This window comes from Nicotiana tomentosiformis, chromosome 4 (assembly GCF_000390325.3).
Source record: "Nicotiana tomentosiformis chromosome 4, ASM39032v3, whole genome shotgun sequence".
Lineage (NCBI taxonomy): Eukaryota > Viridiplantae > Streptophyta > Magnoliopsida > Solanales > Solanaceae > Nicotiana > Nicotiana tomentosiformis.
Genome location: NC_090815.1, coordinates 3,040,666 through 3,067,429, shown reverse-complemented (window position 1 = coordinate 3,067,429; position 26,764 = coordinate 3,040,666). Strand labels below are relative to the sequence as shown.

At 35.3% G+C, this 26,764-nt stretch overlaps 1 protein-coding gene across 1 annotated transcript; it reads right to left on the bottom strand.

The window, feature by feature from the left end:
• Positions 1–1,149: 1,149 nt before the first annotated feature.
• On the bottom strand, positions 1,150–19,470 carry LOC104095993 (S-formylglutathione hydrolase-like). The gene is made up of 7 exons (XM_070199493.1): positions 19,233–19,470; positions 17,981–18,098; positions 16,614–16,661; positions 15,460–15,656; positions 15,176–15,274; positions 15,025–15,090; positions 1,150–1,483 (listed from the first exon to the last, which is right to left on the bottom strand). Exons 1-7 carry the CDS (start codon positions 19,377–19,379, stop codon positions 1,304–1,306), a joined length of 855 nt encoding a protein of 284 aa, XP_070055594.1. The 5' UTR covers positions 19,380–19,470; the 3' UTR covers positions 1,150–1,303.
• Between the last annotated feature and the right edge of the window lie 7,294 nt (positions 19,471–26,764).

The following is a 26,764-nucleotide window of genomic DNA, read 5'->3' as shown; positions in this document are numbered from 1 at the left end:
GGGCACTGCATTTTACTAGGCTAAAAAGGCACTACATTACAAATACGAGCACTACATTAGGGCACAAGATACCACTACAGGGAACTAAAGTCACATACTCATATATGTACAACAACATCTAAATAAGATTAATTATTCATAAAATAACAATTTATTTATTTTACTAGTCTTTTAGCAAATAAATAATCTAAATAGGATAAAAATAATAAATTAATTTAATCACAAAACAATCACGAAAAAACATATACCACAGTAAAAAGTAACTAATTAATATTTTTTTAACAACTAATAATAATTTCTCTATTTTACTAATTTTTTTAGCGCACTAATAATATAATTCGAATAAAAAATAACAAATTAATTATATCGCAAAACAATCACAAAATAATATAGAACACAATAAAAACAACTAATAGGCATTTTTTATACATGAATTTTAACATAAAATTAGTCGGAATACCTCGATTTAAAATTTTTGGAAAGTTGAAGATTTGGTGATTTAGAGTCGAAACAAGCAACCCGCTACGAGATAACGCCTTAGATATGACGTGGGACCGAAAATCTACACTTTGTGGGACCGGTAGGCTCCACTCGAGCTTGTTTTGGTTAACAATGGTGTGTGGACCGATGTTTCTCTTTTTTTTAATGGGGTGGGGGGACCGTTCTGTTTTGCCGGGAAGGGGAAGGGACCGATTATTTATGTAAGTATAGCGCCTTATGTTAGGACGCTATACCTTTCCGCCCGTTTGAGTTCAAATATAACGCCCTAATATAAGGCGCTATACCTTGCAAAGATGCTCCTTTGAAGTTGGAGTAAGGAATTGTCCACCTCGTCACCCCGAAGACAACGGACAAACGACAGTTAAGGTATAACGCCTTATATTAGGGAGTTATATATATATATTATGGTCACCAGTTTTTTCACCACACATTTTGGTTCTTTGAGTCCAAAAGAACCACATTTTGGTTTTGGACTCAATGTTCTTGGACCACATCAAAATTTTAAAGCTTTAAGAGGATGGATTTGCACTATTCACTAAACTTGATAGACTTATACTACATCATTAACTCTACTACATCAGCCCACTGATGAGTTATAGCAAATGAAAAAACTGTAACAAGAGTAACAGGAAAGACAGACATAGAATGTGATAGGAAATTCACACTTTAATTTGATAGTACAACTCATTAAGTACCTCAACATACTTCCTGCCACACGAAAAGTGCACCACTATTAACTTGCTTAAGTTGTCCCTCGTTACATTTCCAGAAAATCTTCAGCAGAAGTAGAAGCTTAACCAAATCAAAGCTTAAGGGCTTGGGCATGATGACGAATGTGATCATCAATGAAGGTGGCAATGAAATAGTAAGAGTGATCATAACCAGGTTGCAACCGCACCAGCAAAGGAACGCCAACCTTTCTGCATGCCGCCTCAAATTTATGTGGGAGCAATTGATCTTTCAAGAATTTGTCATCCCCTCCCTACAATATAAAACAATCAGAAGTTCAAATAAATTGAGAAGTATGTTAGGTCATATCTTCATAGGAAATATAGGACGTATACCGAGCTATCTAGGAATCATTCTATTCTACTATTGCAAACAGAGAGCAGACTATATAATACATCAAATGGTGTCCTTTTATTTCCCCTTCAGCAGTTCAAAATACAATGCTTTTCGCAGCTAAAGTTGAATTTTGACAGCAGATACAGTTCCTCGTCACAAGTTCCCAACAATCAATTCTAATTCAAAATATACGAAATCATGAACCTATACTTTTTTCCTATTTCCTCCACAAAGCAAATAGAATATGTGTTGCACAACGAATTAATTATATCATCTCCAGACTTAGTAGTTCCATCTCTTATAGTCATGGGATTTTAAAGAACAAAAAGTGTTGGTGTGATAGGTGTCAGGATGTATCTCCTTAGCCTAAGCAGCTTTGGTCAGAGGACACTGTTAGAAACCTGAAAAGACATAACTGAGAAATTATGCTCTAAACTGTATCGTATTCTCACTAGCTGATAAATTTCAAACTGGTCAAATGAACATCCATTTTTAATCCAATACCATCAAGCTTCGTGTACGGCCAAATCTAAGCTCTCAAATTGTCACAATCTTAGCTGTTTTTGCAATAACAAGGATGAGCTACCAAGGGCTCTGTTTCTTCCAGTTGAAAGGCAACTATCAGACTAAGGGTGGCAAGTGGGCCGGTCCCGGACCTAAACGGGTCAAGTGGGCCGGTCCAAACGGCCTCGGTCCCGGTTCCGGGCCGGTTCCAAATTAAACGGGCCAAACGGTCCCGAACTAAGTGGTCTTTTTGTAGGGACCGGCCCGGGACCGTTTGGTCGCGGGCTAAACGGGCTAAGTGGACCCAACGGATATTTTTAAAAAAAATAAAATAAATAGATATTAGAGACAAAAGGATGTTAAAAAAAATATCTAAGGCAATGCTTTGTAAATTTTATTATAGAATTGTGACCTAAATTTTATTTAACATCCTAAATTTTAATATTCAATATTTAATTACGAATATAGCTTATATATATATATATATATACACACACACTATACTATACTATAGTATACATCTTATATCGAATATAACTTATATATATATACTATACTATACTATACGTACATCTTATATAACTTATATACTATACACTTAGTGTGTATATATATATATATATATATAGAGAGAGAGAGAAAGAGCTTATATATTATACATTTAGTATATATACTATACTATACTATACTATACTATATATACATCTTATATATAGTATATAAGATGTATATATATAGTTATAGCTTTAACAGGATCGAGTAGGCGGGAGGTAATCCGCCGGCCATCCAGATCTAGCTAAATTCAGCACCCTCTTGTACTAGGACATAAGAACCGAAATATACAAGAATTATCGTATAGCTTGATGACTGTATGGAAGGGTTATCCTTTTACCCAAACAAGGGGCATGTCCAGATCTAATACATACTCTTATTGAACTCATGTGTCTAGCGGTTTTAACCGTGAAAAAGGACGCCCTTTTTTTAACATCTTTAACGGGCTTAGGTCCACGGCTTGCTAGACGGAGCCACTAAGGCAAAGCCAATAAGAGTAGTACTAGATCCGACTGTACCACCATCTCGGAACCAAGCCAATAAACTATTTATATTTGAATAGAGGCTAGATCTTTCATGGTGTACATAGGAGAGAAGTTAGATATTCAACATAGATATGAAATCTCTTAGCCGGACATAGTCACGGCTGGAGAGAAGAGACTTGAAATATCTAACAAAATAAAATAAATACCTCTTAAGGCCGGGATGCAAGGCCTGAGTCCGATGAACGGGGGATTTTATTTACTTCAGGAAAATAGATACAAAAGAGTAATTACAAGAGAGAGAGTCTAAAGGCTGATGCCTTCTCTCAAATGAATGCACCTATATATAAAAACAATTCTTAAAACAATAAAAGAAGGTCCCACAATCTGGGTCCCTGTACAGTGTTTCTACTGTACAAACAGTGTTTCACTGTTTCATATCTACTGTTGTGCGGGGTCCCCGGCGGCTTCACTGTGCTGTAGGTCCCAAATATCACAGTCCAGGTTATTTTTCTAATTCCTTCGTCCTTTGGAGGAATTCTTCCACACTTTGTATGGCATCATCAGATAATATCTTTTCTGATTCAATAGGCTGAGAATCATCCGCAATATCATCGTTGTTAGTCTCACTCGCATCGAAGTGTAAGATTTTTCATATTGGTTGATGGAGCGAAGCAAATTTCGTTTTACTTCTTCCAGATAATCATTAATCATTTCATATCTCCTTCTTGAAAAGAGATTTTTCTGGCAATATGCCGAACTGAGCTATTCCTTTTGAGGTTTGTTGGAATATTCTTGGATTTTTGCTTTAATAGAATCCAAGAGTTCTTGACCGTATAACATCTTTGTTTTGGGATCTTTTTTTATCAATTTATCCCAGAAATTATTATAAAAAGTCCTGTATAAACAAAGAATTTGTTCTTCAGTGAATCCCAACTCCGGAGTCCACTTATGAATCCATGGAATAGAGAATTCTAGAAAAAAATATATTTGGTCAATTTTTTCTAAATAACAGATATGATCTATGTGGTATAACTCATTTAAATCTGGTGAAACTTTTGTCCAATCTTTGTATAACATAAGAAATGGATCAGGTAATATTCTGACTGTTGGACCGTGGTATGACCACCAATTTAAAAACCAATTAGGAATCGGTTCAGTAAATATTTGTGCACATACTTTTATGAACCAAGTGTACTTATGTCTATCATTATTATAATAGAGCACTTTATCAGAAGCTTAGATATAATCTCAATAAGTAAAATTCATACGAGATTTGTTAAGGCTTATCCGTCTTTCTTTCATTGTAGATATACCCCAATCTTCAACTGATATAATCTGTTTGATAATAATTTTTGAGAAGTTATAAACATTCTCGTCCGTGCTATAACCGGAAAAGTGCTGAAATTCTGCACTGCATGTACTGGTGAGAATAGTCTCATAGTAAGAACGGGTTTTGTATGACTCACCCGGATAATATAATCCATTTATCAAGTACCTTTGGAATATCTTCCATGGCTCTTCTTTCCTCTGAATCTCAGTATTTTCTAAAAGAATTATCATTTCTTTTTTAGGTAATTTTTCATAGGACTTAATATCCTCATTGCTCTCTTTGGTAATTGAAGCAAAAGTATCACTTTGCTTTTGAGCAGCCAAATATGTTTGCAAGTGTGCGTGTATAACAGACCATCTTCAGGAATATCTTCTAGATGAATTATCTCACCTGATGAAGATTCGCCTTTGAAAGATATCTTCTCATTTACTAAAGTCTTTTTTCCCATTTGTATAACTGGGAGTTTGATGAGGATCCGTATGACGATCCTTGAGAGTATGACGGAGATGATCTCCCTTGGGAATGTGGGGACGATCTTCCCCTTCCTCTACCTCTACCTCTGACCCATGGAGGATCCATCCTGCAAATATTCACGAGATAAGAAATCTGGCAGAGAGTTATCAATTCCCTTTTTATACTGAATTTCAAAATCAAAAGGGGCTAATTGAGCCTGCCATCTTGCAAATATTAACTTTGAGGCATCATGTTTAAAATCTTTGTTAAACATATATTTAACAGATTGAGCATCAGTTTTTATCAAAAACTTTAGATTGTATAAATGATCTTGAAATTTTAAAACACATTTAACAATAGTTAACATTTCATGAGCCACAGTAGCATATTGCTTCTACTTCTGGAAGTAAATCAGACACTCAAATTGTTCTTACTCGTGTTCAAAGACATCCTGAGATTCAGGATTTTAAATTCAAATCGTTAAATGATTTAGAAGTACTTCTTGATAAAAAGTTATTTGGTTTAAATGTCAAAACAATTGATTTATCAAAAAAAATTGCTGATAAATTAGAAACCAATTCTGATTATAAAAATGAAATTTGGTCAGAGTTTAATAAACTCATAGGTTATCCCAAAAAGAATAATATGTATGCTGATAAACCCAAGATGCAAACTTATTATTATAATCGTCCTACTCCTCAAGATGTGTTAATAGAAGAACTAGATTGGAATCAGACTAATACGTCTTATAGTGGTTCCGAAATTTATGAATGGAATCTTGATGGTTTGACTGATAGACAATTGACTATTCTTGTGCATAGAATGCTTATGTATGCAACTATCTGCAAAAGTGTGAAGATTCCATTAATAAATTTCGGAACCACTGTAAGACGTATTAGTCTGATTCCAATCTCATTCTTCTATGTATATTTTGGTTCTTATGTCCTAGTACAAAAGGGTGCTAAATTTAGCTAGATCTGGATGGCCGGCGGATTACCGCCCGCCTACTCGATCCTGTTAAAATGGTATCAGAGCCTAGGAACTTTTATGGTATATATGAGATAGATCAAAAGTATTAATTGCCTAATACGAGTATTTGTCGGAATAAAGTCTGCATTCCTCATTTCTTTTTCTTGGTCAAAAACCAGTTATATCCTCCCATTATACTTGGATATAAATGCTTTAATTGATATGAAGCAAAGACATATTGATTCTTTACAATTAGAATTATTTAGTATACATATGTTGATAAACCCAAGATGCAAACTTATTATCGTCCTACTCCTCAAGATGTGTTAATAGAAGAACGAGATTGGAATCAGACTAATACGTCTTAATAGTGGTTCCAAACTCGTTCTTCTATTAACACATCTTGAGGAGTAGGACGATTATAATAATAAGTTTGCTCTTTAAAATTTTGAACCTGCCAATAACCAGATTTTAAATCAAACTTTGAAAATATATTGGCGTCATATAATCTTGATAACAAATCCTTTTTGTTGGGGATAAGATACCTTATCCACTTTAAATATTTATTCAAAGGTTTATAATTTATAACCAATCTAGGAACACCGCGTTCCTTTTCTGCAGCATTATTAACATAAAAAGCGGTACAAGACCATGGAGATTTCAAAGGTTTTATAAAACCCTTTTGTAACAAATTATCAATTTCTTTTTTGCAGAATTCTAATTTCTTTTTTGCAGAATTCTATCAATTCAGCGTTCATCTGACAAGGTCGAGATTTAGCAGGGATATCATCCTCAGAAAAATTATCTTCATATGGAAGAGAAATAATATGCTTTTTTCGATTCCAAAAAGCACTAGGATGATCAGCACAAATATCAATAGCAATTTGTTCGGGAATCAATTTAATATTTTCCTGTACTTTATCAAATATAAGTACGATCACAAATCATACTTTTATCTTGAGGAATCGATTTTTAAGTTCTTCCAAAAATATGCTACTGTGGCTCATGAAATGTTAACTATTGTTAAATGTGTTTTAAAATTTCAAGATGATTTATACAATCAAAAGTTTTTGATAAAATCTGACGCTCAATCTGTTAAATATATGTTTAACAAAGATTTTAAACATGATGCCTCAAAGTTAATATTTGCAAGATGGCAGTCTTAATTAGCCCCTTTTGATTTTGAAATTCCGTATAAAAAGGGAATTGATAACTCTCTGCCAGATTTCTTATCTCGTGAATATTTGCTGGATGGATCCTCCATGGGTCAGAGGTAGAGGTAGAGGAAGGGGAAGATCGTCCCCACATTCCCAAGGGAGATCATCTCCGTCATACTCTCAAGGATCGTAATACGGATCCTCATCAAACTCCCCAGTTATACAAATGGGAAAAAGAAGTTTAGTAAATGAGAAGATATCTCTGAAAGGCGAATCTTCGTCAGGTGGGATAATTCATCTAGAAGATGGTCCGTTATACACGCACATTTGCAAGCATATTTGGCTGCTCAAAAGTAAAGTGATACTTTTGCTTCAATTACCAAAGAGGACATTAAGTCCTATAAAAAATTGCTTAAAAAAGAAATGATATTTCTTTTAGAAAATACTGAGATTCAGAGGAAAGAAAGCCATGGATGATATTCCAAAGGTACTTGATAAATGGATTATATTATCCGGGTGAGTCATACAAAACCCGTTCTTACTATGAGACTATTCTCACCAGTACATGCAGTGCAGAATTTCAGCACTTTTCCGGTTATAGCACGGACGAGAATGTTTATAACTTCTCAAAAATTATTATCAAACAGATTATATCAGTTGAAGATTGGGGTATATCCACAATGAAAGAAAGGCAGATAAGCCTAAACAAATCTCGTATGAATTTTACTTATTGGGATTATATCCAAACTTTTGATAAAGTGCTCTATTATAATAATGATAGACATAAGTACACTTGGTTCATAAAAGTATGTGCACAAATATTTACTGAACCGATTCTTAATTGGTTTTTAAATTGGTGGTCATACCACGGTCCAACAGTCAGAATATTACCTGATCCATTTCTTATGTTATACAAAGAATGGACAAAAGTTTCACCAGATTTAAATGAGTTATACCACACAGATCATATGTGTTATTTAGAAAAAATTGACCAAATATATTTCTTTCTAGAATTCTCTATAAACACAAGTATCATAGATACCCTGGTGCCCGGCGGCTTCACTGTGCTGTAGGTCCCAAATATCATAGTCCAGGTTGTTTTTCTAATTCCTTCATCCTTTGGAGGAATTCTTCCGCACTTTGTATGACATCATCAGATAATATCTTTTCTGATTCAATAGGTTGAGAATCATCCGCAATATCATCGTTGCTAGTCTCACTCTGCATCGAAGTGTCAGATTTTTCATATTGGTTGATGGAGCGAAGCAGATTTCTTTTTACTTCTTCCAGATAATCATTAATCATTTCATCTTTATCTCCTTGAAAAGAGATTTTTCTGGCAATGTGCCGAGCTGAGCTATCATCAATTTTTTCCTTTTGGGGTTTGTTGGAATATTCTTGGATTTTTGCTTTAATGGAATCCAAGAGTTCTTGACCGTATAACATCTTTGTTTTGGGATCTTTTTTTATCAATTTATCACAGAAATTATTATAAAAAGTCCTGTATAAACAAGGAATTTGTTCTTCAGTAAATCCCAACTCCGGAGTCCACTTATGAATCCATGGAATAGAGAATTCTAGAAAGAAATATATTTGGTGATTTTTTTCTAAATAACCGATATGATCTGTGTGGTATAACTCATTTAAATCTGGTGAAACTTTTGTCCATTCTTTGTATAACATAAGAAATGGATCAGGTAATATTCTGGCTGTTGGACCGTGGTATGACCACCAATTTAAAAACCAATTAGGAATCGGTTCAGTAAATATTTGTGCACATACTTTTATGAACCAAGTGTACTTATGTCTATCATTATTATAATAGAGCACTTTATCAAAAGCTTGGATATAATCTCAATAAGTAAAATTCATACGAGATTTGTTAAGGCTTATCTGCCTTTCTTTCATTGTAGATATACCCCAATCTTCAACTGATATAATCTGTTTGATAATAATTTTTGAGAAGTTATAAACATTCTCGTCCGTGCTATAACCGGAAAAATGCTGAAATTCTGCACTGCATGTACTGGCGAGAATAGTCTCATACTAAGAACGGGTTTTGTATGACTCACCCGGATAATATAATCCATTTATCAAGTACCTTTGTAATATCTTCCATGGCTTTCTTTCCTTTGAATCTCAGTATTTTCTAAAAGAAATATCATTTCTTTTTTAAGCAATTTTTCATAGGACTTAATGTCCTCTTTGGTAATTGAAGCAAAAGTATCACTTTACTTTTGAGCAGCCAAATATGCTTGCAAGTGTACGTGTATAACGGACCATCTTCTGGAATATCTTCTAGATGAATTATCCCACCTGACGAAGATTCGCCTTTGAGAGATATCTTCTCAGTTACTAAACTTCTTTTTCCCATTTGTATAACTGGGAGTTTGATGAGGATCCGTATTACGATCCTTGAGAGTATGACGGAGATGATCTCCCTTGGGAATGTGGGGACGATCTTCCCCTTCCTCTACCTCTACCTCTGACCCATGGAGGATCCATCCTGCAAATATTCACGAGATAAGAAACCTGGCAGAGAGTTATCAATTCCCTTTTTATACGGAATTTCAAATCAAAAGGGGCTAATTAAGACTGCCATCTTGCAAATATTAACTTTGAGGCATCATGTTTAAAATCTTTGTTAAACATATATTTAACAGATTGAGCGTCAAATTTTATCAAAAACTTTTGATTGTATAAATCATCTTGGAATTTTAAAACACATTTAACAATAGTTAACATTTCATGAGCCACAGTAGCATATTTTTTCTGGGCTTCAGTCCATTTTCCAAAGTGAAATCTTATCAAGTATTCACAATTATCATTGGGATTTATTTGTTTCAATATCCCTCCGTAACCAAATTTTCCACATTTAATCATTTTGCTTATGTATGCATCTTGATTTGTTAAATAAATGGACAATTCCTAAAGACCCGAAAAAAATAATTTATGATTATGGATGGTTTGATAAATTATCTTCAAAACAACTGGTAAAAACTATTGAGCAATCTTTAGCTTTAAACTCGTCTGAACAGACTATTCGTTTGTTAAACAAACAAGATGTTGATTTATATAAAAATCAGTATAATTATTTGCATGTTGGTATGGTTCAAATTGCTTTTAAACCATTAACCCTTAAAGGGTTACCAGAGACATTTTTGGCGGCTCTTAGAGATGCTAGATTCGATTGAATCTACTGTGGCCTATGGTCCAGTATATTTTAATACTCAACCCAATCTTTAATTATCTCTTTCTGATGTTAATATACTTGATGCATTGACATTAAATGTGAAAGCGTATGGTTATAATTATGCGCCTGGATCTGAACTTAAATGTTTATCGTATAGAATTTATTTTAAATTACTATCTACGTTAAACCCTAGATGTAAATTATATGATACATCCGATCAGACTATATTGGTGGGAACCAATTTTGCAAAGTCTAAGGTCACCACGCGGAGACCTATTAAGTGGGAAGAAATTAATTTCCCAACTACTTGGACTTTGGATTCAGTTATATCCCCAAGTCAAATAACAAATGCTGTCACTAATACTGAATATTCTCATATTACTCAAAATCTAGATGGTAGGATTTGCATTCAATTTGATGATAATTGATCCACTTATAATAGGCAGTCATTTTCTAATAATAAACTTTTGCCTGCTATTAGTCCTAATTATAATAGGCATTCATTTTCTAATCATAAATTATTGCCTGCTATTCAACATATTTCTCTTGTTGAACCAATCTATGGACCAGCTCGAAATCGTGCTGCATCTTTGCACACTATTTCTACTAAAATTGGTGATAAGCCTGTTGAAAGGGGTTAAAATTAACCCTCAAACAAATATTGTTCAGGATAATGATAATATTTTTGATAAGGATATTCCTTCTGCATCCGAAATGGATTTTGACCCAAATGAAGTTTAAATGATTCCTCACAAAATTGATTTTAGTCCAGGATCACAGGCAAGAAAATATGTTCAAAAGGATTTCTTTAGTGATAAATGGAACCGGTTTAAAACTTGGTTTTTTGACACTTATAGTAAATAAGATTTGAATAATATTTCACAAGAGTTTTAAAAAACTCGTGTTTTACATAATCAAATTATGTATTTTGTTCCCTGGTTTATAGTCACCTATTTACCATTATACATAAAGGTTTTAGAAAGATCTTATAAAGATGGGAGTGGTAATATTTTAAAAACCATATACCCATCTCAAGCACCTTTTGTTTTACCTAATAATACAGGTATTACTTTCACTGCATTTCAAAAATTTATTGAAGAAGATGTGGCCGCAGTCAGCATCACCGAAATTAATAAACTGATTTCTCAAAATAATTATTTGAGTTTATATATCAAAGTTTTGGGTGAACATATAAATTCTCTTGATAAAAAACTTGACGAATTAACAGTTTTGATAAAAGGAATGAGTACTAACAAAATTGATATTGCTTCTACTTCTGGAAGTAAATTAGACACTCAAATTGTTCTTACTCGTGTTCAAAGACATCCTAAGATTCAGGATTTTAAATTCAAATCGTTAAATGATTTAGAAGAACTTCTTGATAAAAAGTTATCTGGTTTAAATGTCAAAACAATTGATTTATCAAAAAAAATTGTTGATAAATTAGAAACCAATTCTGATTATAAAAATGAAATTTGGTCAGAGTTTAATAAACTCAGAGGTTATCCCAAAAAGAATAATATGTATGCTGATAAACCCAAGATGCAAACTTATTATTATAATCGTCCTACTCCTCAAGATGTGTTAATAGAAGAACGAGATTGGAATCAGACTAATACGTCTTATAGTGGTTCCGAAATTTATTAATGGAATCTTGATGGTTTGACTGATAGACAATTGACTATTCTTATGCATACAATGCTTATGTATGCAACTATCTGTAAAAGTGTGAAAAATACAGATAGAACTATTTGCAAAATGATTATTACAGGTTTTACTGGCCTACTTCGTGGCTGGTGGGATAATTATTTAACTGTTGATGAAAAGGCTTCGGTTATTAATGCAATAGCCACTGACGAAGGAGTTGATAACTTAGGCATGACTCTAGTGAAAAATAGAGAAGATGTTGTTTATACCCTTATTCTTACTATATTAGAACATTTCAATGGTAGATTTACCAATCAGTATGAGACAGTTCGTACTCTACTAAATGGTCTTAGATGTATGACCTTAGGTGAGTTTAGATGGTATAAAGATACCTTTATGAGTAGGGTTATGGAATTACCCGAAAATAGCTATGAACATTGGAAAGCTAAGTTTATAGATGGCCTTCCCTCCTTATTTGCTGAAAGAGTAAGAAAAACTCGAAGGGATAGTTACGGTGAAATTCCATATAAGGATTATACCTATGGAAAACTGATAGGAGTATGCACACAAAAAGGATTAAACTTGTGTAATGAGTTGAAATTGTCTACACAGCTTAAGAAAGATAAGCTTAAGGAAAAATATCAATTAGGAGACTTTTGTACCCAGTTCGGTTTACCCGAGACTTCTGCTCATAGTAAGAAGAAGAAACACAAGTATCATAGATACCCTAACCTTGATAGTCCATATAAGAAAAAGAGGTCTAGATATAGATCTAAGGAAGAACGTGATACTAGAATTTCAAGACTTTAATATAAAAACTATCACCTCTGATAGTGTGATAGAACTTTTAAAAGAAGTTACTAATGAAAAACTTCGAGAAAAAATTATAAATTTGGCTGCAAGTAGTTCAAGTTCTTCAAAACCTTTTGAAAACTTAAAAAACGAATTTGAATATTCTGCGCCTTATTCTTTATTAGAGGTTAATAACCGTCTTATAACTAAAAATACAACTTCAGCAAGAGATTCTTCTTTCGACGATTTAAAGGTTGAAATTGAAAATTTAAAAAAAGAGATCAAATCTCTTAAACAAAATCAAATGATTTGTGATCATAGGATTACTCAGATTGAGAAAATCAATTCTCCAGCTGAGAAATCTAATGATAAAAACAAAGGTATTTCTGAAAATGATATTGAGGAAGAACCTATTAGTCTTGATCCTAAACGTGATATGTTTTTGGGAATGATGCAAATTATTACTGCCCATAAATGGTATATTAAATGTACTATTTTAATTGATAATAGTTTTTCTATTATTGCTATGATTGATAGTGGAGCTGATATTAGCTGCATTCAAGAAAGTTTAGTACCTACTAAATATTTTCAAAAAACTACTCATATGGTTAAATCTGCATCAGGACATGCTTTAGATATAAAGTATAAATTGCCTAATACGAGTATTTGTCAGAATAAAGTCTGCATTTCTCATTTCTTTTTCTTGGTCAAAAACCAGTTATGTCCTCCCATTATACTTGGAACACCTTTTATTAACGCTATTTATCCTTTTACTAGCATAGACTCAAAAGGTTTTAGGATAAAAAAATAAGCTATACTTTTGTTACAGATCCCGTAACTAGAGATATAAATGCATTAATTGATATGAAACAAAGACATATTGATTCTTTACGATTAGAATTATTTAGTATGAATATATTTGATACTTTAAAATCCACTAAAGTACAGGAAAAGATTAAATTGATTTCCGAACAAATTGCTATTGATATTTGTGATGATCATCCTAGTGCTTTTTGGAATCGAAAAAAGCATATTGTCTCTCTTCCATATGAAGATAATTTGTTATTCAGTGAATCCCAACTCCGGAGTCCACTTATGAATCCATGGAATAGAGAATTCTAGAAAGAATTCTAGTACAAAAGGGTGCTAAATTTAGCTAGATCTGGATGGCTTATTATGTATATATAGTATAGTATAGAATATATAATATAGTATAGTATAGTATATATACTAAATGTATAATATATAAGCTATATATATATATATATATAGCTTATATATTATACATTTAGTATATATACTATACTATACTATATTATATATTCTATACTATACTATATATACATCTTATGTATATATATATAGCTTATATATTATACATTTAGTATATATACTATACTATACTATATTATATATTCTATACTATACTATATATACATCTTATATCGATATATATAGAGCTAAAAGATATACAATCTTATATCGTATTATACTATATATAATATGGCTAATGGGGTCACCAGCTGCCAAATTCTCTGCTGTGATTTTAAGCGACATTATATTTAGCTATGTTACTGGTGTAGCTAGCCGATAGAGAGGATAATATATCTAAGAGTGGGAAATTAGTTAAAACTGTAATCTGAGTTGAGCTAAAACTTGATCTTCCATCATCGCATATTTATACTAGCTAAAAAGTACCATACTTTGGTCCTTTCATGTTACAATAAAGTAAGCAATAGTAACAATTATAGAAGAAAATTAGAGAGAGATTGTGATAGATTGATGATTTTGTAAGAAAAATGAAAGAATGAGGGGTATTTATAGTTGAAAATAGGGAAAAGTGTAATTATAAAAAGTTTGGGGTTAAAACAAAGTTGGGGGGTTAAATGGCTATTTATAAAAATAGCCAACGGCTATTTTTGACAGCCCAATGACTATAGATGTTGGGACCGTTTGGCCCGCTAAGGGACCGGTCCGGTCTCTGGCGGGCCCAAAGCATAGGACCGGCCCACGAGACCGGCACAGGCTCACTAAAACCGGGCCAAACGGTCCTAGCCCATTTGCCCCGTTTGGCCCGCAGTCCCGGGCCTGGACCGGCCCACTTGCCACCCTTAGATAAGACTAAAGCAAGAGAAGCTACATAGACATGGGAGACCTTTCTTTTTCAATAGACTTGTAAAGGTGGAAGACTTCCACGCAACAGAATTGAGCAAGATGCTATTTCCCAATTGTACTCATTAAAGCCTATGACCAACTGCAGGAAGCTCATGTCCCTTGATAACTTTGTAAATAGAAGATAGAGATACATTTTAACAACAAACTATTCAAAGGCTCAATTCGAGAAAATCATCTGTTATATTAGAGATTTAGCCGTACCTGATCAATAAGAATGGTAGCAGAGACATTGTTAAACCTTGATACAAGGCAGGTAGCATCATATTCCTGCATATTCAGAATTTAACATCCCAATAAGATGAAGACACATCAAGAATGTCTAGTTTTACGCAGCAAAACTTCAAGACCATACCTCCCAATCAGCTTTATTTTCACCCAAGTAGTTTGTGAAAGCCTTCAGGCCCCAGGGACAGTTGATCGGATTTGCAATAGGAGCAAAAGCAGATACTGACTGGAAAGAAAACAAGCAAAATGCTTCGTGTGAATGCTCACATGAATTCATATGAAAACTAAAGGTCTAAAGAAGCTTTAAATATTCAAAATTTCAAACCTTAGGATTCAGCGGCAAATAAAATCAGTCAGCTGCTGGCAAAAATTCAGTTCATGTGTAGAGACATAATTTTCACAGAGAACTACCTTATATTTATCCAGGTTTTTCAGGTAGACTGTCAGTGCTCCATGCCCACCCATAGAGTGACCGAAGATAGATGCGCGTGATGTATCAAGTTCTGGAAAGTTTTCAAGAAGAAGTGTCGGCAATTCTTTGACCACATAGTCATACATCCTCCAGTTCTTCCATTTCTCTTGTGTAGCATTTAGATAGAAACCAGCACCTATTCCAAAAAATAAATTTGAAGTTTCTCATACGTTGCCGAATTCAGCTTATGAAAATTTAAACAAAGAATCTCAGCTAAGAGTTATCATAAACTTAGATGGCACTGCAAATAACCCATTCCTTCTGAAAAAGCAATTCAGGTGTAAGAAAATTAAGGGATAGTATGGTTGACCATTATTTCCTGAATGGAGCATAACAGCATTTTAAAAGGAAATGTGAGGCACTTTTCTCTAAGGAAATTAGAACCCTTTATTCCCAGTGTTACACATAATCTATCGTAAGTCAAGCTTCTTCGGGTTGCAAATGTTAAGTTCATATTGGGAACAAAAAAGTACATCAGAAAAGACAATACATGATGTAAACAAGCCTAAGCCTTAGTAGAAGAGTAACGAAATTGATTAAGAAAAGGAAAAGTTCGGTCAACAGGCTACAAGATGCAATGACATCAAAATATCAGTATAAGTGGAAGTTGCATGAATCATGACAAGTGATCCTATTGCATTTTCAAGCTTGATCTTATAGGTGAGGATTCTAGAGGTCTTTTAGTTTAAGTAACCACAAATTTTGGCACAAAGAGAGATGTTGGCATCAATAACCAATATAGGCCAAAAGCTGTCCACACCAAGACAAGCCGTTCTTGTTAGTTTCTAGTAGTATTTTTTTTTTTTTCCTTGAACTTTGGGAACGAAGGGGAAAAATACAGGATTTGGAAGCATATAAATCATATTGGCGGGAGTTCTAATATATGCGAACAAATCAAATTGTCCATATTACTATCCCCATCACTGATTCATCAATGGAAAACATGTAGAGCAGACATGAAGAAACATATCATAAGGTAAGCCTTGAAACTCCCACATGGTCTGTGTGGTCGTCAGATGTCAAACTCTTTATAAGTATGTACTCCCTGTCAATCATTTATATATATCGATAAGGACACATATTTTTCACATACCTACACCGAAGTCCCAGCTGTCTGACTCTCCTTCCACATTCAGGCCTCCTGTAATAAGAACAGGCAATACCAAGTTAGATTTATAGCCCATATGTACAAAAGTAAGAAATAAGAATAGCTTGATTAAGATAATTACCATCACATAGAAGGCTAAGTTTTAGTTACACACACACATACATATATGAGAGCTTGCAGCCTCATCACCTAACTCAAGATTTGCCTAGTTGACTAATAAGGTTTAAATTGCAACAGGACTACATCTACTGCTCTGTGATTCATTACATAGTCTGCTGCTCAGGACAGGTGAACTCCAGCACAAAAGTGATATGACTACATGGTGTATACTCAACAATCCACCCCTTGGGCCCCACCATCTAAACTAGGATGGCATGATCCCGTTCCTCACAAATGTAATTTCTTAACTAGCACAAAGCGTAGGTCTCAAAGATCCAAATTTACATTTCACCAATAGATTTTATCTGACTAAACATACTATAACACAAAATAAAATGGGTTTCTCAATAGGATATGATTCCCTGTTGACTTGTTCATCTAACAGCTTAGATGCAACAAGCAACAAATCTGGTCAAAGCACTAGATCATTCTTAGGCATAAGCTCAGAACATCCATATTTAGACAAATATTTGTTCAACAATATCCAAGATTCTTTTTTTTTAAAGAAATATAGGGAAAAGAAATAAACATTTTTTTTAAAGAGAAATAAGCACTTCTTTTGTAAAACCCCCAGTCCTCCCAGTTTATGTGGAAAGTTTAACTACAACGTTTTAAGAAAATCAAAAGGTGAAAAACGCCCAAAAAAAAGCCCAATGGGAATTAAGCAAAGAGCGGGAGATGGAGCACACACTTCTTCTAGGTCAAGTGCAGCTTATTGATGCTCATGCTCCACTATGAACTTTAACATAACAAAAGTCAATTTTAATAGCAGGATAAATGCATTACATTTTAAGTAAAAGTAATGCTTCTGTTTTTTTTCTTTTCCGAGTATTCATGTATAGTCAAATTCTGTATTACCTTGACAAGCTTCAAAACATGTAATAACCAGGTAAGAACTTTAAATTTGTATTCATTGACAATCACAAATAAAAGTATAGCATCATCTAAAAGATATTAGTGTTAGAAAATGAATGACCTCTATCATATAGTGATTTAGAGGGTGTTTGGATTGACTTTTAAAAAGTAGCTTATAAGCTAAAAACCAAAAGCCAAAAGTTGGTAATGGCTTATTTTTGTACTTTTCATGCCTAAACGTAAGTGCTTTTAAGCACTTTTTATCATTGCCAAACACCACAAAAACTAGAAAAGTGCTTAAAAGCCAATAAACACTTCAAATAAGCCAAGAAGCTCACTTGGAGATGTATCAGGAACAATCAGCGCAACACCCTCATTTGAAGCAGCACGTTGAGCACCAGATTTAGCTATAAAGTTCTCGTCCGTGCAAGTTAAGCCAGAGAGCCAGTAAAGAACCTAAAAATTGGTGCAGCCATACAACATCCGTAAACATAGCTAACCAATATGATTACACTCATAACCAACATAAAACAGGTCCATCAATGAAACAAAATCAATGTGGCATCAGCTAACATAGCACCACATAAAATAATTGTAAATACACTCCTACCACTTAACAAATGGAGAAAAACAAACATCAAACTGATTCCAAGTGAATGGATCAAGAACACATTCAATCAATCAACTACGCCTCAATACAAGCTAGTTGGGGTCAGTCACATAAATCATTTAATAATCATTCCATTCTATTTAAGCCCATTTCAGTCCAATTCTGAGCTAAATAATACACTAGCAAAAACCTTACTACCGATGTCGTAATTTATGCAACACACTTTCCTTTTTCGTCTATCCAAAAGGAATGACACATTTCCATATTGAGAAGCAATTTAACTTTAAAATTCACATTTTACAATTAATAAGATGATTTATAACAACACAACTGTCTGTAAAAATCCTTCTTTCTTTCTTAAACTACATCTCCTGTCAAAACCCGTCAGAAAAATTTGGACGAAATACAAAAAAACAAGAAAAAAGAACAGACTAACAAAAGAATTCACTTGATAAGGTAACAAGAAGAGATCAATCAAAGACATTGACTAGTGCAACAAAGCAACAAAAAGGCTAACAACAACAACAACAGAATCGGTGTAATCCCACAAGTGGGGTCTTGTGGGATTTGGGGAGGATCTTGTGGGATTTGGGGGAGGATAGTATGTGACCTTACCCCTACCTTCAAGAAGGGAGAGAGACTGTTTCCGAAAGACCCGAAAGCAACAAAAAGACTGAGAATATAAATTAAGAGCAATGAATTTTTGCAAGTAAAACCCATAAATCCTAGCTGCTAATTAATCAATGGGTAGTTAAAAGATGATTCTATTCAGCAAGAATTATCCTAGAGGTCAGTCACATAAATCATTTACTATCATACTGTTCAATTCAGGCACATTTGGCCCATCTTACTCCAATATTGAGCTTTAAAAAATGAAACTTTGCAACTAAAACCCATAAATCCAAGATGGTTGTTAATAAATTTATCGATAATTCAAAAACGGGTTCTTGAAAAAATGGATAAAAAAGTGGAAAACTTACAGGGAACTTGTGAGAAGGGGAAGTAGGAGGGGGGAAAAAGATGTGGAAATTCATAGAACAACCAAGTGTTGGGCTGAAGTGTTTGTATCTCTTGTTGTAACCTCCAAACATCTTGGAGCTGCTGATTTCTGTAGGCTTAGTTTCCATTTTTACAGTTTAAGGAAGAAACTCAAATCACTGAAGATGTTTGTTGAAGATGAGTAGAACACGTACTGAACGTGTCACTCTTTATTATAGAAGAATTCTCTAGGGGTTGTACTAGTACTAGATTAATAATTGAGACACACGTGTCGTTATTTTTTTATATTTAATTTGCATCCTTTGGAAAATTAGAAAGGAAATAATAAATAAGATTATTTTTAGGTAGCGTCAGTTTTTTTTTGTATGACGGATGTGTCCATGCTAGTTTGTGTTATTTCACTGTGCAGCTGCACCTATCACTATAAGTATCAAATATCAAGGACGGTGTATAATTTGGTAAATATTGAATTATCGTATCGAAATCAAAAATTTTAATATTTGATATTCAATATTTTGATATTTGGTTTAAGTTTTAAAAAATATTGGTATTAGGTATAGTATTTGGTATTTTAAAATAAAATACCGAAATACCGATACTGTACCGAAATATATATTATATTACACAATACACATATTATTAGTTATAACATAAATATAAAAATTTAAAATTTTACTTTTCTTTATTCTCTAAGTTCATCAGTTAACTCTAAAAAGTAACAAGACATTTCTAATGATCAAATTTATTCATTTATATATAGTTTTCTCTCTCTGGGTTGATATTTGCTAGTTTTAGACAAAACTTTTGTCAACAAATATTTTTAGTTTTGTATTTTTGAGTACTTTAATTTAGAATATTACAGTATGTGCTTCTATGCACTAGTTAGTATTCAAACCGAATAAATCGAAGTTACCAAACCGAAACCGAAAAGAGAAAAACCAAACCATACCGAATTTAATTAGGTACGGTATTGATATTGCATTTTAAGAAATCGAATACCGAAAATACCAAATTAAAATGTCTAAATATTGTACCGTACCGACCAACGAACACTCCTACAAATAACTGTGCTCACTTGACCACTGATCATACCATTAAGTACTGCTAGAAACTCGATGATTGATAGTTGTTGGCTACTGTTAATCATTCTTTACTTAACTACAGAGTTTTGTCTATTGTAGAGTTCGGACCCGTAATGTACATCTAATGCATACATCATGTGGTTCTTATTACTAGATTTAAGTCTTTGGGGCTGGATAGAGATTTTGGCTAGCACGAATTTACTAAAATTTTACGGGCACATAAAAAAAGACCTAATGAACAATAGTCATCGTTTCGCTATGATCGTTCCTTATTTTTCGGCGTTTTAGGACCATAAAACAGGAATTCAGGACGATTCCCAGATTTTCGTGTGCCAGTCCACGCCATCAGCATGAATTCGGGCGACCGTCTCCGAATATTCTTAAATTTTGTGGGCCCATATAAAACGATCTAATGAACAATAGTCATATCTTGGTCATAACCGTTTCTCATTTTTTGGCGTTTTAGGGCCATAAAACAGGAATTCAGGACGATCCTTAGATTTTCGTGTGCTATAATCCATGCCATCTGCATGAATTCGGGCAACCGGCTCCGAATCTCCTAAAATTTTGTGTGCCCACCAAAAACTACCTAATGAATAACAGTCATCACTTTGCCATGACAGTTCCTCATTTTTTGCGTTTTAGAACCATAAAAGAGGAATTCAGGACGATTCCCGAATTTTAGTATGCTATAGTCCACGCCATCTGCATGAATTCGGGAAACCAGGCCCGAATCTCCTAAAATTTAATGGCCCCATAAAAATGACCTAATGAACAATTTTCAGACCGTTCTTCATTTTTTGGCATTTTAGGGTCATAAAACAGGAATTCAAGACGATTCTCGAATTTTCTTTTGCTGCCATCTGCATATTAGTGCGTCCGGCCCCGAAACTCCTAAAATTTTACGGGCCCATAAAATGACCTAATGAACAATAGTCATCGTTTCGCAATGACCGTTCCTTCTTTTTGACTTTTTAGAGCCATAAAACAACAATTTAGGACGATTTCCAAATTTTCATGTACGTCCACACCATATGCATGAATTCAGGCGACCGACTTCGAATCTCCTAAAATTTTGAGAGCTCATAAAAATGACCTAATGAACAATAGTCATTACTTCGCCATGACTGTTCCTCATTTTTTGGCATTTTAGTGCCATAAACACGAATTCCAAACGATTTTCAGATTTTTGTGTGCTATAGTCTACGCCATCTGCATGAATTCGGGAGACCGGATCCGAATCGCCTAAAATTTTACGAGCCCATAAAAATAATCTAATGAATAATAATCATCACTTCCCCATGACCATTCCTCATTTTTGGCGTTTTAGGGCTACAATATAGGAATTCAAGACGATTCCTAGATTTTCTTATGATGTAATCCACGCAATCTGTATGAATTCTAGCGACCGGCTCTGAATCTACTAAAGTTTGTGGACCATAAAAATGACCTAAGGAATAATAGTCGAAAATGACCTAAGGAATAATAATCAGGCAATGACTATTATTACATAGGTTATTTTTTTATGGTCCGACAAAATTTTAGGCGGTCCGGGTCCGCTGGCCCGGGCCCATGCAGAAGGCGCACACAAAAATTAGAGAATCACGCGTAATTCCAGTTTTATGGTCCTAAAACGCCAAAAAATGAGTAACGATCATGGCGAGGCAGTGACTATTGTTTCTTAGGTCGTTTTTGATGGTCCGGCAATATTTTTTGGCAGTCCGAGTCCGGTGGCCCGGGCCATATATAAGGCGTGGGCTATAGCATACGAAAAAATAGGAATCGAGCAGAATTAAAGTTTTATGGCCCTAAAACGCTAAAATACGAGGAACGATCATAGCGAGGCGGTGACTATTGTTCCTCAGTTCATTTTTGATAGCCCGACAAAATTTTAGACGGTCTGGGTCTGGTGGCCTGGGCCCAAGTTGAAGGCGTGGAATATAGCACATAAAAATTTGGGAATCAGGCGGAATTCAAGTTTTATGGCCTTAAAACTCCAAAAATGAGGAATGGTCATGGCAAGGCAATGACTATAGTTCCTTAGTTCATTTTTTATGGTCCGACAAAATTTTAGGCGGTCTGGGTCCAGTGGCCCGGGCCCATGCAAAAGATGTGGGATATAGCACATGAAAATTTGGGAATCGGGTCGAATTTCAGTTTTATAGCCCTAAAAAGCCAAAACACGAGTAACGGTCACGGCGAGGCGGTGATTGTTGTTCCTTAGGTATTTTTTGATGGTCCGACAAAATTTTAGGCGGTCCAGGTCCGGTGGCCTGAGCCCATGCACAAGGAGTGGCCTATAGCACGCGAAAATTTGGGAATCAGGCGAAATTCCAGTTTTATGGCCCTAAAACGCCAACAAATGAGAAACGTTATGGCGAGGCGGTGACTATTATTCCATAGGTCGCTCTTTATGGTCCGGCAAAATTTTAGGCGTTCTGGGTCTAGTGGCCCGGGCCCTTGCAAAAGGTGTGGGCTATAGCACACGAAAATCTGAAAATCGGGTGAAATTCCAGTTTTATGGCCCTAAAATGCCAAAAAATGAGTAACGGTCATGGCGATGCGGTGACTATAGTTCCATCGGCCGTTTTAATGGTCCGACAGAATTTTAGGAGGTTCGGGTTCGGTGGCCCGGACCCATGCAGAAGGTGTGGGCTATAGTAAATGAAAATATGGGAATCAGATGAAATTCAAATTTTATGGCCCTAAAACATCAAAAAATGAGTAACGGTCATGGCGAGGTAATGAATATTGTTCCTTAGGTCATTTTTTACGATTCGATAAAATTTTAGGTAGCTCGGGCCCATGCCAAAGGCGTGGGCTATAATACATGAAAATCTGGGGATCTGACGAAATTTAAGTTTTATGGCACTAAAACGCCACAAACGAGGAACAGTCATAAAGAGACGGTGACTATTATTCCTTAGGTAGTTTTTGATAGTTCAGCAAAATTTTAGGTGGTCCGGATCCGGTGGCCCACACCCATGTAGCAGGCGTGGGCTATAGCACGTGAAAGTCTTGGAACCAGGCAGAATACTAGTTTTATGGTCCTAAAACGCCAAAAAATGAGGAACGATTATGGCGACGCAGTGACTATTATTCCTTATGTCATTTTTTATGGTCCGACAAAATTTTAGTCGATCCGGGTCCGGTGGCCCAAGCCCATGCAAAAGGCGTAGGTTATAGCATACGAAAATCTAGGAATCGGGCAAAATTCTAGTTTTATGACCTAAAATGCCAAAAAATGAGTAACGGTCATGGCGAGGCGGTGACTATTATTCCTTAGGTCATTTTTGATGATCCAGCAAAAAAATTGGCGGTCTGGGTCCGGCAGCCCGGGCCCATGCAGAAGGAGCACACGAAAATTTGGGAATAAAGCAGAATTCTAGTTTTATGGCCCTAAAACACCAAAAATCGAGTAACGGTCATGGCGAGGTGGTGACTATTATTTCCGTAAGGCCCCGTAAGATTTTGCAAAGGAAAATAATATTTCATGGTGCGAACCGCGGCTCGGACTTTTTGGGTTGAACAATGCACTTGAAAGTAAAGAAAAAAAATTTGGGTAGAAGAAATGCACTTTTGCGGCCCACTATGCGGCCGCAGAACCACTCTGCAGACCGCATAATGATCGCAGATTGAGATAGTCTTTTGGGCCATTTTTATGTCATTTTCGCGGCCCATTATGCGACCGCAAAACCATTTCGCGGGTTATGCAGCTTTGAGATTTTTCAGAGGAAGGTTCTACGGCGCATTATGTTATCGCAGAACAGGTCTGTGGGCCGCATAATGACCGCAAACCAAGTAAGATTTTCCCAGTTCTGGAGGGCAATAATGCGGCTTATTCTGCGGACCGCATAAGCATTATGCAGTCGCATATGCGACCGCATACCCTGTTTCGAAGCTTCATTTTTGGGTTTTTATAACCCGACCCTATTTCGTTAAATAGACGATTTGTACCACTTTTGAGCTAATCGTTTGATATTTTGAGGGTGAGGGAGTGCCCTAGAGTGGGAGAGTGATATTCAATGATTGTTCTTCAAATCTTGCTTGAATCTTTGAAGATTAATAAGGAAAACTCACTAGGTCTTCATCCTAGAGGTAAGATTATACACCCTAGCCCTTAATTTCGAGATTTATATAAGAATGGGTAATTAACAAGACAGTTCTTGGGTATGGGAGTTGTTATCTTGCATGCATGTGTTATCGAAGAATGTAGGAAGGTTGTGAGCTAAAAATGGTAGAGAATGGGTTGGGGAATGATGGAATCTTTCACAAAAGGGCCTTAATGCACACCTAGTGTTTGATAATGTGCTCAAATGAGCTAGAATCATAACCATCTCCCTAATTTTAGTCCAACTTGTTATATTTCTAAAATAGATCGAAGTTGCTAAGAATTCTGGAATGTTTAAGAGTTTAAAGGAAGATCAATTGAGGTATACTGGCTAAACCCCCTTCTTCTTATAATTGAATCCCACGGTGTTTCATGTAATTGGTGTAAGTCCAAAATTGATCATAATAGAATTGGCTATTCCGAATGTGCTTGTGTTGAAGTATATATGCTCAATATGTATTGTAAATGCTTCACCATATCACCTTATCATTGAGGATGTGTTCAAAATATGGAATATGTGTTAAAAATATTAAGATTTTAAGTCAAGATCGAAATAAAGGTTGTTGTGCCAAATTGTATGAAAAGCCTCTATGTGCCTAAGATTCCCAAATTGCTCATATGTGAATTTAATGTCTTGAATGGGAAGACTTATTTTTGTTGATAATGATAATGATGTTTGAATGTTGAAAGGGGAGCTAGAATTATGAAATACGGCCAAGTGCCAAGAATGACTTTATAATTGTGGCCACTAGTGCCCATGAATCGAAAGGATATGAAAGAAGTATGATGTGAGATGATTGACTGAAAAAGGCAATGTCTCGGGTGAGACGGCCTAGCCGATCGGACCGTGATCGGACGCCATGCCGCACACATAGTGGTGGTTGTGGTGGAAATTATAATAAAATTGTTGTTATGGTTGATGTCTCAAATAAGACGACCTAGACGATCGGGTCGTGATCGGACTCCGTGTAAGAATACGGTGGTATTGTGAATTATGGTATATCGGCACATGTAAATTGACTTGAAAACTTATGTAATCCTTAACTTGATGTTTTAGTATTATTTGAAACTCTTATTGAATTCTTAGATGTTTCCCCCTTGTATTATTATTTATTCTATTGAGATGGTGTTTAGTTTTATATACTAGTACTATTCGACTGTACTAACGTCCCTTTTGCCGGGGGCGCTGCATCTTTAAATGGATGCATGTGGTTCTATAGCAGGCAGTGTTGATCAACGATAGTGGTACATCCTTTTCCCAGCAGACTTGGTGATCCCCATTTCATCCCGGGGTCACGTATTGTATCTTTTATTCATATTATTATCACGTCTCGAGGTATAGCCGGGACCTTGTTACCTGCACTATCATAACACTCTTTTGTATCTTTTAGAGGCTCCGTAGACACTATGTGGGTTGTACATGGGTACTAGAAAAGTCAAACAAGTTATGTTGTGTTTTGATGACTTATTCCACTCAAACTATAAGAGTGTGTATTTTGAGACTTAAAATTGGAGTAACTAATGAAATGATTTAGTATTGTGTACATGATCTCCCTACTGTCTAATTAACGAAATTATGTCTTCTCTTGATCATGTGTGCGTTGGGTAAAAAGCATCTAACAGGCTTGCTTGACCAGGTTTACTCGGTTGGGCGCTAGTCGCGCTTTCCGAATTTGGGGCTTGACAAACTTGGTATCATAGCCTAAGGTTTTTAAGTGTCCTAGGATGTCTCGGAGTCGTGTCTAGTAGAATCCTTTTTATCTGTGTGTTGTCGACCACATCTATAAGTTGGAGGCTACTTGGACATTTAGGAATAATACCCTTCTTTGATATTCTGGATCATGCTATGAAACTGATTGTGAAAATGTTCCTCCTCTAACTCATGCATTCCTTTAACTTTCAGTACATGGCACCTAAGAAGAGAGCAAGAACTGGACAAGGAGCCAATCCCACCTTAGGAGTGGCAGTTGACCCTTTATTTGGTGATGCTGGTGAATACCCGAGGGGTGGGGATAATCCCTCGACTGCTACACTGCCCGATTCCACTACACCTGACCAGGCCACACTAATTCCTACACCTACTGAGGGTGCAGCGGTTCCTCCAACTGATATTCCGGTCCCACCTCCAGCCCCAGCTTCTGGTTCTAGTATTTCGGACGGGTATCTTAGGGGAGCTATCCAGATGCTGACACAGATAGTGGCTTCTCAAGCCTAGAGATCAAATGTTGCACCCACATCTTCTAACCAACAAGGGGATTCTAGTGGTTCCAGGGTGAACATGTTTCTTCAGTTGGATCCTTCGGTGTTCACATGTGTTAAT